We start from the raw sequence: 13,355 nt of genomic DNA on the forward strand, positions 1-13,355 counted from the left end.
TAGATTTGGAGTGAAGATTTCCAATAGACCCGAAACACAAGGTGACCCATTTACAACGGGATCCTCAAGCAGGGCCGGGTGACTTGGCTCAGCGAACGAGAAAGGACACGCACGCGCCGTAGAACTGAGGGCATGGCGAGGCCAACGAAGGCGTGGCTTCTGCCCGAATTCAGGATGGCCGCGCGCTCCGCCCACCACCTCCTTGGGGGGTGGCGGGGGAGAGGCTCAAAGCTTAGCACGCCATTGGTGGAGTTGCCCGCGGCGTATCCCCGCCCCCTCGCGAGGGGCGGGAGTGACAGTGTCCCAATTTCCGGTTCCGGCAGTACCGGGAGCCGGGTCGAGATGGAGGAAGATGCGAGCGGGGGCCGGCGGCCGCCGGGCATGGAGGCTCGAGTGGGCGCTGTGGCCTAAAGGGCCGGGTTCGGAGCTCGCCTCAGTCGCGGCAGAACCGCCCTGATCGGAGGAGGTGAGAAGCCGGCGGCGCGGAGCGCCTGACGGCGGAGGTCTCCGAGGACCCGGACCTGTCACGGCGGCGGCGAGTGCCTGCGGCTCCGCGGGAGCCGGCCTCGCAGCCCCAGGGCCGAGGGGCGGCTGCGGCCAGGCGTCTGCTCCCGTCGGAGGAGCGCACCGCGGAGGGAGCGGGGCGGGGGCGTGGCTCGGCCGGCAGCGAGCCCCGGGCCGAGGGCGGCCGTGCGGGGGGCCGGGCAGGCGCTGCCGGGACGGCTGTCGTGCGGTGTCTGCGACGAGGATCGCGTGGGTGCCTGTGGACGACCCCGGGAGAGCTGGGTGGGACCGCTCCGTGACCGGGGGGGGGTCGGCCTCGAGGGAGGGGTCGGAGGGGTCGGAGGCGTCGCGGTGGCCGAGCGTGGAGATGTGTCCGCGCCCGTGCGGGGAGAGTGAGGGACAGAGTGGGGCAGAGGCCTTGTTTGCGCTGAGAATCGGGGGCCGAGCCCACCGTGTGGGTCCAGAGCTGCGGGACCGGGTTTGCTTTGGTGCGGGTGGTCGCGGGAACAGCTCTGCCTGCGTCTGGTAACCAGTGCTGGGCCCAGTTCTGGCGACAGGTCAGGATAGAGTCGTAATCGTCCTGGACTTTTTGAGCAGCTCTGTCATGGTTATACCGATAGTGACAGTCGTCACTTAAAGCAGAGTTTTCCAAATGCTGGGGCACAGTAGTCACCCAGACAGCTCGTTGACAGTGGCTCTTACTGGACGGGCTAGCCTGCAGCCTCAGCTCCCAGCCCGAGCCGGCTGCCGGTGCGCGCACGGCTCTGACCAGCCAGGGCTTAGGGCAGCGCTGTCCAGGAGAGCTTTGCAGTGGTAGAGATGCTTCGCTGTTACCGAATGCTTTCCCACGAACCGCCTGGCCGGTACACGTGTGGCAGGCCTGGCTGCCCCGCTTCCCAGATGAGGAAACTGAGTTTCAATGAAGCGACATGGTTCCAATCGTACCAGTAATGGAAGTGGACCTCGGATCTCCTGAGTACGGGTGTTCTTCCCGCTGCATGACCCTGGCCTTCCAGGCGGCCCGCCTTGTCCTGAACCCGAGTCTTACCTCAGAACCTAGAGAATGATCTGGAGGGATGCTTCTGGATCAGGAAGAGTGCATGTGGAAGGGGGATGTGCAGAGACCACCGATCTGTCCCTTTCCCCTGCTGGGCTTGGTCGCAGAGGCACTGCCTCTGACATCTCATTTGATGACTTCGGGGTGTCCTGGGTCATCTGTTGGGTTCCATAGGAAGCACTTCAAACTTTGTGCCTGGGCAGTTGTTGAAAGATGGGAGGAAATTCAGATTCGGAGCTGTGCACGCAAGTAAGGGTCGGGGGAAGAGCCCGAAAGAACGGGGCTTCTGAGTGGGGAGAAGGGAAGCCCAGAGGCAGTGTGCGTCTGGGTGCCTGCCAAGAGGATTTTCCATCGGGTAGAACGGGAGGGACTAGTTTTGGTATTTCAGCAGGAAGTTTGGAGGTTATGTAACAAAGAGCAGGTTGGGATCCCACTTTCGAGGGCAGCCGCAGCTTTTGAAGGGTTAGAGGGCGTGCGTGCGGGGCCTTCTCGCCTTCAGCTGCACAAGCTTCTCCCTCTGAGGCATGACCCTTAGTGGCTTCGGTCACCATGGCAGCTGTAGAAGACACCTGCCTTGGCTTCGGAGAGTCCCCCCCTTCCTTCTGGGACTTTACAGTCAATAGGCCCCCGTAAGGATGGAGACATGGGGTGCTGGGTCCCGCCGTCGGACTTCTTGTCAGGAGTTAGTGGTTCTCTATGATTCAGCCGGACAAGTTGAGAACAAGTCCACTGCTCTTCCTTTCTGTCCTGTTTAGCACAGTTGGCGCGAGCCCAGCAGGGGCCGTCTTGCTTGAGCCCTGCCGTGTTTGTCCGGGGACAGCCGCGTGCTGGCCCGCCGCTCAGCCTGGTCAGTCCCTCCACCAGCACCCTGGGAAAGCAGAGGCAGCTCTTGGTTTCTCTGGAGCAAAGCTGAGAGAAATCTGTGGTCATCTGCAGGCCCAGGAGCTTATGTTTAACCCTTTAACCCTTGAGTGACCAGCAGCCATGAAAGCATTAATGCTGCCTACCACAGGTGGGAGGGACCCCGCTTTAGACTGTGCAGCGTGACTTGTGTCAGAACTCCTCACTTCCGTGGGGTAGAAGGCATGGTCAGTACAGGAGAAATCTTGGCGCATATCCTGCCTCCACCATGACCTTGGACCTGTTCCTTTTACTTCTCTCTGATGCCGAAGTGTCTAACTGTGCACAGGTGAGGTTCTAAGGTCACATGAGGTGACAGGTATTCGGAAAATCCTTGAGTCTCTCTCTGCTCATCACCCAGTGGTGTTGGAAACATGACCTTGGGACCCTTAATACCAGACACTCTGGGAAGGTGACAGTGACCACCTTCTCTTGAAGGCCTCAGAGGAGAGGACTGTGGGGCTTGGTGGGTGTCCCCATCTGAGGCTGGGGAGGAAGGGCCACTTTTGCTCGCAGCAAGTGACACGGCAGCCTTCCTTTCGTTATTTCCCACATCCTAGATGCTCCTCCTGGGCCCAGCTGGTTGTTCTAAGCCATCGTTTGCTGCTCTCGAGGTCTCCATGCATTCCTGCTCTGTCCCCATGGCTCTGCCCTGCAGGGTTCCTCCGCTGGCCTCACCTGGAAGCTGAGGTTTTCCCTCAGGGCACAGGTGTTTGGCTCGCCCTGCAGGCAGCCTGGCCTTCTGTGCCAGTGACACAGTCCCGCTGTGGGGGGGCTCCCCGGAAAGATCACTGTGCTTCTCTGCTGACTTCCATGGCAAAGCGAGAAGCTCCTCAGGCTACTTGGGACCTTTGGTTGGGAGAGGTGGTTGAGGATGGATTCCATTTAGACACTTGACATGAGGTTGGCTAAGGCACTGGCTTCAGGAACATTTCAGCTTCTAGAGTTGTCCCTTTAATGTGGCCACCTCCTTACCAAGCCTGTCGGGATTTCTCCCAAAGCCTGGGGAGCCCCTGACTTCTCGCTGCCAGTTCCACCTCCCCGTTTCCACTCTGGCTAAAAATGTCCGGTGTCCTGTGCAGGAACACGTTCCGTTGTCGCTCAGGGCATGTCCAGTAGATCATGACCCATTGCTGGACGGTTCTTAAGTTGGAAGGTCCCGGTTTCATATGGTTATTGCATTAGTGCTGGGTTTGCTGGAGAACTTCGGTGGTGGCCAGGCCTGACATTAGAGCCGCGGCAACGTACTTTGGCCTGGTTTCTGTCTGAGTCTTAGATCCACTCCCCAGAGGGATTGCTGCTGTCTTTGAAAACAGACTGTGCACGTCTGGAAGGCAGAGGCGGTATCTTCCTATCGCTTGGGTCTCCCCTCATTGTACAGCACAGAGGTGACGATTTCTGTGCGCAGGGGTGAGAAGTGCCGGGCCTGCCCTGTGCCCTATGGTTCTCCAGACTTCAGGGAAACCTCTTTTCTCTCTGCTGGTTCTTTTCTCTAGAGCGAGTTATCTAATAACCAAAGGGGACTCTGACCTTTGGCTTGTTGCTAACTTTCTATCCTTTGCTGGAGGGCGGGGAGTGGGGGCAGACTTTCTTCTAATGCAGGCTGCAGGGAAGATAAGTGTAGTGAGGGTAAGTGGGCAGCTGGGAGGGCCCAGTCCGCTGCCGGTAAATGGTGACAAAAGCAGCACCCTGCTGAGGGTTAGCGGTCAAGGCGGTGCGTCCTTGGGAGGCCTTGGAGCAGCCAAAATGGAGCACCAGCTTCCCTTCAGCATTAGGAACTTGCTAAGTGTCGCGCAGTGACATCCCTTCATCCCCGTGGAGGCCTTGCCCCTGGCCAGGTGGTTTCTCCGGGCGGCATCCTGAGCTCTGCCTGGGTGAGCAGAGCAGGAGGCGCATGGGCTATGACTCCAGGGCCCGGGCAGAGGCAGGGACTGGGCTCGGTGGTCTGCTCAGCCGGGCCAGGGAGCCGAGCTGGGAGCGGAGCTGCGGGAATCACTGAGGTGAGGGGCGGCCTCTGGAATTGGGGAAGGGCTGACCAAGGAGAGAGCAGGGGGCACAAAGGAGGACTCGGGCAAGAGAGCTGGCCAAGCTGGACTGGGTGGGATCTAACCTCCGAGGAGGCGGGTACCCCGGAGATGAAGCCTGAGCGCCGGGTTCGGCGCTAGCTGGCAGGGCAGAGCGCAAAGCCCTGGCCTCCTTGCCCACGTCCCCCCGCCCGCTCGCACCCCCACCCCCCAGGTCTGTAGGCGCCATGGAGGACAAACGCAACATCCAGATCATCGAGTGGGAGCACCTGGACAAGAAGAAGTTCTACGTGTTTGGGGTGGCCATGACCATGATGATCCGCGTCAGCGTCTACCCGTTCACCCTCATCCGCACCCGGCTGCAGGTCCAGAAAGGCAAGAGCCTCTACCACGGGACCTTCGATGCCTTCGTCAAGATCCTGCGAGCCGACGGCGTGACGGGCCTCTACCGGGGCTTCCTGGTCAACACCTTCACGCTCATCTCCGGCCAGTGCTACGTCACCACGTACGAGCTCACCCGGAAGTTCGTCGCTGACTACAGCCAGAGCAACACGGTCAAGTCGCTGGTGGCCGGCGGCTCGGCCTCCCTCGTGGCGCAGAGCATCACGGTGCCCATCGATGTGGTGTCCCAGCACCTGATGATGCAGCGCAAGGGCGAGAGAATGGGCCGCTTCCAAGTGCGAGCGAGCCCCGAGGGACGAGGGGTGGTAGCCTTTGGCCAAACCAAGGACATCATCAAGCAGATCCTGCGGGCTGACGGGCTCCGAGGCTTCTACCGGGGGTACGTGGCGTCACTGCTTACCTACATCCCGAACAGTGCTGTCTGGTGGCCCTTCTATCACTTCTATGCAGGTAAGGGGGGGCGGGAGAGCAGGGGTTGGGCAGGGGGGGTGAGTGGGGGGCGGGGCGGGCGGGGCACTGTGCAAGCCAGAGCGGAGGATTTCAGGGAAGAACAGGGTATTTGTCCAACAAACATTTGATCCCAAGAGGGCTCACGGATGAATGAGACACGGGTTCTTGCTTTCGGGGAGCTTCTGTCATCGTGGGGGGACTCAGACGAGTAAAGTAGATGACTCTGGAACATCAAATATGTTGATTGCCTTAATCAGTGGGGGTTCCTGGACTTTAATTGGAAGGCGAGGAAGGGCAAAATTCATGCGATATTTGGGATCTGAAGAGGAAATTTCAAATTTCAGATGAGTGTTTGCGTTGGATGCCTTTCCTCAGCGTTGTTAAATTCAGGGTGTCAAAGAGCCTGGAACCCCTCCGCTCCTAGAATGTATTTTTGTTTGTAAGACATTTTACTTCTTTTTAGGTGTTTCCCAGAAATGGATTACTGGGTCCAAAGATAACATTTTTGAGGGCCTCAATAAGCCTGTTGTCAGACTTCCTTCTGGAAGGCAGAAGGCATTGCCAAGAACAGGACCTGAGCGTGCCCGTGACCGTTGACACCCATGGCTTTGGGCCACCAGCAGACTCCTGTGAGGACGGTGTCTGCTTGCAGCCTCCACAGTCCCTGCTGTGGGCTCCGAGCCTTGGCCGTGGGCATTCTGCCCAGGCTATCCGGGACCTTTCTATCCAGACTTCATGATGCCTTCCTCACCTGTCATCACCCTCTCCCTCCAGGACTACACGTTTGTGATTCTCCTATTCTGCTGACTGTGCCTTCTTCTTTATTGCTAGCTCTGTTTCTCTCTCCTGTCCAGCACAGTCTTTCTTCTTGCATATTTGGTAAAATTCACCCAGACTCCACGTGACCTTTTGCCTCAGATCCTTTGGGAACTGATCTTGGTAATCTTAATGTTAAGAAAAACTCTAAGAGGGGTGCCTGGGTGGCTCAGTCGGTTAAGTGTCTGCCTTCGGCTCAGGTCATGATCCCGGGGTCCTGGGATCCAGCCCCACATCCAGCTCCCTGCTTAGTGGGGAGCCTGCTTCTCCCTCTCCCTCTGCCCCCCGGCCTGTTTGTGCACGTGCGCTCTTTCTCGCCAAAAAAAAAAAAAAAAAAAAGTGAGCGTTTTCTCTGGCATCTGTCTTTGCCCTTCTCTCCTCATGTGATTTCATTTACAATTGACTTGTCCTTTTCTGCCATGTCAGAAAATCTGTGTCTGTCCCTAGAGTAACTTTCCAGAGCTCTGGACAGACACTGACTGTTGGGCCTCCCGACTTGGACGCATGCATTTACATCCGAAACACTATGCAGTAAACTGTCTTTCATCCCAAGCTGGTTGACTCACTTCCTTCTCTCAGTGGCCAGGTTATTCTCCATGTCACTGACATAGTCACTCCCTCATCCCCACATCGGGTCCTGGTGACCCCAGAATGTCTTTTCCTATTCTCTGTCCGTTTCTCCTGCCTTCCCTGGAAACCAGGCCTCCAGGGCCACTCTGCCGGCTGCTGCGCCAGCCCTCTAGCTGGTCTCCCATCCCACCTACCACACATGCCAATGAAGTCACTCTGTAAACCCTGGGCGTGGTGCTCAGCGGCTCCCCCTGCTGGCTGAGGACGGGCACATCTCTTCAGCCTGGCTTCCGCCGCCCTTCACAGCCGAGTGTCCCCTGGTGTGGTGTGCATGGTAGCCAGGCCAGATCTCGGACAAATCTTCCCACCCCAGCTTTGTTCCTCTCCGCCGTCCAGGTGCACCGGCCCTGTGAAGCCGTGACGTACGTGACTGCTGCTCGCTGCCGCCTCGCATCTCTCCTTGGAGCCCTTCTTAACCCCGATACCACCTGTCTGTCCTTGAGCCCCGGGGGCGTTCCTTGAAGCTTCCTTCTGCAGCTGCATAGCTTGCCTTGATGCCGCTTGTGTGCACCTTCTCTCTTTCTTTTTCTTTTTTTTTTTTTTCACTCCAAGACACCATTTATTTTGTTAAAGTCAAGCGGGATGATGTGTTCAGAGGTGGTGAGTGTCGAGCATGAAGTACGTACAGGAGAAACGGCCACTAAGGAGCCTTTGTTCAACAAGCGAGCTCTTGTCTTTCGTGGCTAGAGAGGGTAAAGCGAACAGTTCAGCCGCACTGAGCTTCCCAGGGACCAGGGAGTGGGTGAGTCTGGCCGTCTCCATCAGCAGTTTGAGAAATGAGCTTTGCTTTCTTGATACAGCCTGGAGAAAACCTCTCTCTTGGATATGACTTTCTCTCAGTATTGTTTTTGTTTTTAAAAACATTCATATGGCGGGGGACCCCCGGGTGGCTCAGTCAGTTAAGCGTCTGCCTTTGGCTCAGGTCATGATCCCGGACTCCTAGGATCAAGCCCCGCATCGGGCTCCCTCCTCAGTGGGGAGCCTGCTTCTCCCTCTCCCTCTGCTACTCTGCCTACTTGTGCTCGCTCACTCTCTCTAATGAATAAATTAAAAATCTTTAAAAATAATTCACATGGGGGCGCCTGGGTGGCTCAATGGCTAAAGCCTCTGCCTTTGGCTCAGGTCATGATCTCAGGGTCCTGGGATCGAGTCCCACATCGGGCTCTCTGCTCAGTGGGGAACCTGCTTCCCCCTCTCTCTCTGCCCGTCTCTCTGCCTGCCTGTGATCTCTCTGTCAAATAAATAAATAAAATCTTTAAAATAAATTCACATAGGTATATACATAATGGAGTATTAGCCATTAAAAAAAATGAAAACTTAACCGTTTGCCATGACACGGACAGAGTTAGATGGTATAATGCTAAGTGAGATAAGCCAGTCAGGGAAAAGCAGGTATCATAGGATCTCACACAGACATAGAATTTAAGAAACAAGACAAAGAAAAAAAGAGACAAACCAAAAAACAGGCTCTTTGCTCCGGAGAACACACTGCTGGTCACCAGAGGGGAGGTGGGAGGCTGGGAAACAGGTGATGCGGCTGGAGGGGTTAATGTCTTGGGCGCTGAGCAGGATGCGGGATTGTCGAGTCACCGTGTCGCACGTAGGAAACTAACGTAACGCCGCCGCCTGCTAGGAAGCTGGAATGAAAAAGTACAGTACAAATATTCCCGTGGTCCCGAACGCACAAGGTCAGGACAGGGATGCGGGGAAGAGAGCCCGTGCCAGTCACTCTGCCCCTTCCTCGTGCGTGCGTGGGAAGACGGGCCCCGAGTGCGTTCCTGGCCGTGAGTCAAGAGGAGCGGCGACAGGCATCGGGTTTTCGCACCAGGGAGGATTTCTGTCCATCAGATGAAAGGAACTGGTGTGCAGAGAGGTTCTGAAACCCCTTCTCCAGAGGACTGTTCTGTTCAGGTTGGAGATGGACCCAGCATGGCTTCGGGAAGGGCCTCAGAGCCGTCAGTGTTTTGGCTCCGATGGAAGCCAGGAAGAGAAGACGGGTGTTCCGGGGTCCGAGGAGGCTGGGGCTGGAGAGGGTTCGTCCTTACTGGGCGCAGAAGCAGCCTGAGGGCTGACCACGTGATGCCGCAGGTCTTGAGGCCTTGTTTTTCCCTCGGTTCCAGAACAGCTCTCATACCTCTGTCCTAAGGAGTGCCCGCACATCGTCTTCCAGGCTGTCTCGGGGCCCCTGGCTGCGGCCACTGCCTCCGTCCTCACCAACCCCATGGACGTCATCCGCACCCGAGTGCAGGTAAGTCCGGCCTCCACCCGGGTGAGAAGGAGAAGGGTGGGTGACCTGCGGGCTCCCCCGTGCCCTCCTGACCTCTGAGCCGTGGCCTTCTAGTCTAGCTGGCCTTGTCCTGTCAGCCAGGCCCCTTCCCGCAGCCGAGCACGTCGAAGCCCCTAGTGTTCCCCTCGTAGTGTCTGTGGCCTCGCACGCCCTGCTCCTGGCCTCGCACACTTGTTCCTGTCCCAGCATGCCCTGCTCCTGTCGTGGCCATGGCCGCTGGGCTCCTCCCTGCCTGGCCGCCTGCTAGCATAGTCGATGGGACAGCTTTTCCTTACATCGCAGGTTTGGGGCTATTAGACGTCTGTCCATTTCGGCGGGTAGGTCTGGGTTCTCTGCAGACTGTTCTTGGGCAGGCCTCACTGGCTGTGCCATGTAGACTTAGCAGGGACGCTGACAGAGCCCTTGGTGGTGCTGTCCAGGATGATCGTCCCTGTCCTCCCTCATCTCAAAGAGAGCTCCCCGGCACCTCATCCGAGGAAGCAGAATCTGAATCTGGGTGTGTCACAGACAGGTGGCAGGGGCTGCGGTGTGAAGCTTTAGGTGAGAATAATGGGGGATTGTGACGTCTGAGGTGGGTAAGGGTAGGAAGACAGCTGTGCAGGAGAGTGGGGTCGCTGGTGGGGGTGGGGGGGGGAGAAACTCAACAGGTTGGAGGTGAAGTCAGCTCCCCTGATACCAGGATGCTGGGACGGAGGTGGCCGGTAAATCTAGGTGTACTTGTCCCTAGGAAAGAATGCCACCCCCCACACACTTTTTTTAAAAGATTTTATTTATTTATTTGATGGAGAGAGACACAGCAAGAGAGGGAACACAAGCAGGGGGAGTGGGAGAGGGAGAAGCAGGCTTCCAGCCCAGCAGAGAGCTCGATGCAGGGCTCGATCCCATGGCCCCAGCTGAAGACAGACGCCCAACGACTGAGCCCCCCAGGCGCCCCCCCCTACACTTTTGAACGAATCAGTTGGCTTCGGATTGGTTTGCAGGTAACAAAGTGCACAGGCTCCCTCCTCTTCTGAGGCTTATTTCGAGTGTTCGGTGAGGAGACCAAGGGAAAGGACAGGTGTCTGCTGCTGAGGCATTGCGGGGTGGGAGGGGACAAAGCGCACTGGAGGCCTGGAGGCTCACCCGAGCGGCCCTGCCCGGCTGTGGCTCTGCGGGAGGGCAGGGGGCAGAGGCGGGCAGAGGAGAGTGCTGCCCAGGAAGAGCGGAGTGTGCGGCCCGTGCTGCGGGAGGTGGGGGAGGGGCTGACGCTCCAGCCCATGGCCTTGTGAACATCGCCCAGTCTGGGGAGGCGTGACACGGAGAGCTGGTGTCCTGCGCGGTCTGAGGGTCTGAGTGGGACCAAGTGGGACCAAGTGTGCAGGGTCTGGGGGCACAGGAAGGGGACAGGACTGTTGAGAAGAACAGAGGAGATTCCAGCCTCAGCTGGACTCCGGTGTGGCAGGGAACAGGAGCCTTGGGGGGGGTGTGGGTGCCAGCGTGAGGGGAGGAGTCCAGCCTCGGGGACTGAGGGACTGAAGTGGTCGGAATGGAAAGGACAGAGCGGCAGGGCGGCGAGTACCCGGTCTCCCTGAGGCCCAAGGGACGCAGCCAGGGCAGGGCCGCAGCGGAGGGCCGGCCTGACGGTGATAATAGCTCGCACTAATAGGCACCAGGGCCTGCCAGCGGGACCGCTCAGATGACCGTGGCGGGGCTGGGAGTGCTCCGTTGCTGTTGCACGCGTGAGGGCCCCGAGTGCAGAGTACACTCCCCACGGGGCTGTGCTGTCGGTGACCAGTGACCGGGGAGCAGGATCCGACCCTGGCAGGCGGGCCGGCCCCGGGGCCCACACGCAGCCCCGGGCCACCCTGTCGCGCCCAAGCACGGTCCCACCCCAGACCCCAAGGCACAAGGCTGTGCCGAGCGGCTCTGACCGCAGCCCGCGGCCCTCCGCTGTGTGCTTCTCCAGGTGGAAGGCAAGAGCTCCATCATCCTGACCTTCAGACAGCTGATGGCAGAAGAGGGGCCCTGGGGCCTCATGAAGGGCCTCTCGGCCAGAATCATCTCAGCCACGCCCTCCACCATCGTCATCGTGGTGGGCTACGAGAGCCTCAAGAAGCTGAGCCTCCGGCCGGAGCTGGTCGACTCCCGACACTGGTAACCCGCGGCGGGAGCCAAGCCCACTGGTGGCCGCGCTGCTCTGGGGCAGGGGCCGCGTGGGGAGGGTGGCGCCGTCCCCCGACGGGCTCCCCGCCACCCCACATCTGCAGCCCTACCCCAGGGGGCCTATCTGGGACAGGGCAGAGACGGAACGGCTCTTGCTGAAGAGCCCACACCGGGACCCCCTCGCCCGTTACTTTTCGTTTTCTTGCCCTACTGGGCTCTCTGGCTCAGTCCCGGTCCTCAGCCCCGTCCTGAGGAAACCCACCGTCCAGTGCCACCGCCCCACGCCCTGCGGAACCTCTTCTGGCTTCCCCCACCGTCTGTGTTCCTGAGACCCTGACAAGAGCTGTACATAGAGCTTGCTTCCCGTCACTGGTCTTCTCCTGGGCCCTCAGCCCCACTCCCATCGGCTGCCACGAGCCCTCTCCCGCTGCCTTCCGCGGGCCCGCTCGTGTTTACTTCGGGACTGAGCTGCCCGCCGGACTGCTCTGCTGCTCCCTGCCGACGGGGCGCTGGGGGCACGGGGCCGGCACTTCCGCGCGGGGAGTCGGAGCAGCGAGAACCTCTGGTGTTCCAGAGCACTTGTCCTCTCTTTGGAGAGGTATTAGGTCGGGGACAAATGTTGATCCTTTATCTTGTTTGTGTTTTTTTAACACCTGTGAACTAGGTACTGTCAGTCCTGCTGAAGCGCCGATCCTGCAGTCAGAGCCCACCCCTTCCTCAGACAGGTGGAAAACGCGGCTTTTCCCTCAATCCCGATTATCTGTCCCGTCCACGTTCCTTCCGAGCCAGCAGCCCTCGGACGTGCAGGCCCGGGGTGACTAGAGGGTCTGCCAGGCAGAGAGAACAGCCGGTCCGGGGAAGCCCAGTGGAGCTCTGGGCCCTAGGCAGTGGGGCCACCTGTGTCTGTACCCGGGTCAGCGGGACTCACGGACACACAGGCCTCACAGCGGGAGCCTCCGAGTCGTGGAACCACTGGAGTTTCTCTCCTCATCCCAGGGAAGTGTCTTCCCGGTCACAGGCCTCCCGAGGGGTGCTGGGAGAGTCAGGAGCAGGGCACGAAGCCACCTGCCCACGACCGCTGCACTTACCAGCCCGACACTGCCCTGCGCGGCCGCCCAGCACTCCTCCTTCCCCACAGGCCGCTGCCACCCAGGCTGCCACACCCACAGAGGTCACACGTGTGGCTGGAGGAGCCTTCCCGCCTCTCTTCAGTCCCACCCCGGGATATGGCCGCGGTGCCGTGAAAGGTGCTAGCTACCGGAGGCCTTGACACTTCTACGGCTGCCCCCTTCTGTCTCCCTGGCCAGGTCAGAGCCAGACCCCACTTCTCCACCTCTGTCCACCTGGGTCTGTCAGATCTTTGAGGGCTAACCCCCTTCACCTCCCTTTGATTTTGTGTCCCCTCTTCTCCTCTGTCAGGTGTCCCCCAGTGTCTGTCCCCTAGTGGCTCCCCCCCTACACCAGGGTGCACAGGTGACTCTGACCCACTGCCCCTCAGTCACCCACCTGCCCAAGAGCCACCAGGAGGGTGAAGGCCAGGGCTCCTGTCCCTGCAGTCTCTGCCCTCGGCCCCACGCTGGCCACTCGGTCGGGCGGTGGCAGGAGGGGGAGTGCGTGCGCTCAGACTGCTTCCCCCCGCCCCGCCCACCCCCTCCTCCCGAGCTCCCCATGCGGAGTGCCGCACCCGCCCTCTCTACCTCTCCCTCTGTCTGGCTGTCTCTCTGTCCACCTCTTTCTCCGTCTGTCTACCGCTCCCTCTTTCCTCCACCTCTCCCTCTGCCCACCTCCCTCCCTCGCACCGGCCCGTGCTCGGACAGGGGGCCCCGACACCTGGGGGGGCGGGTGGCCTCGGGTTACGGAGCGCTCGGGTGGGCAGCGGGCCGAAGGCGGCGGCCGCTGGACTTGCGGGGGGCTGGGCTGTGGCCCGCCCCGGAAGGAACGTGGGACAACGGGGGGCGGGCACGCAGGTGCAGCTGGCGCTTGGCACACTGGACTGCTGTGAACACGAGCGGCGGACACCCACTGTTGCACTGTACGAAGTCTCTGACGTGTGATTAAACCTTTTTAATGAGCCCCTGGGCGTCGGCTTGCGCGTGGTCTGCCTGCCCGCCGGAGCGCGCCGCCCCGCCCCCGCGGCTCGGTG

General features: G+C 59.8%; 1 protein-coding gene across 3 annotated transcripts; it reads left to right on the forward strand.

Moving 5' to 3' along the window:
- Positions 1-332: 332 nt before the first annotated feature.
- SLC25A44 (solute carrier family 25 member 44) lies at positions 333-13,292 on the forward strand. Of its 3 annotated transcripts, none has more exons than XM_044266563.1 (4): positions 333-466; positions 4,700-5,337; positions 8,904-9,031; positions 11,016-13,292. In XM_044266563.1, exons 2-4 carry the CDS (start codon positions 4,713-4,715, stop codon positions 11,205-11,207), a joined length of 945 nt encoding a protein of 314 aa, XP_044122498.1. In that variant the 5' UTR covers positions 333-466; positions 4,700-4,712; the 3' UTR covers positions 11,208-13,292. The 3 variants fall into 3 exon arrangements, with proteins under 3 accessions (XP_044122498.1, XP_044122499.1, XP_044122500.1); XM_044266564.1 differs by lacking the exon at positions 333-466 and adding an exon at positions 2,379-4,090; XM_044266565.1 differs by lacking the exon at positions 333-466 and adding an exon at positions 4,097-4,461.
- The last annotated feature ends 63 nt before the right edge of the window (positions 13,293-13,355 follow it).

The sequence above is a fragment of the Neovison vison genome, chromosome 10 (assembly GCF_020171115.1).
Source record: "Neovison vison isolate M4711 chromosome 10, ASM_NN_V1, whole genome shotgun sequence".
Classification (NCBI taxonomy): Eukaryota; Metazoa; Chordata; class Mammalia; order Carnivora; family Mustelidae; genus Neogale; species Neogale vison.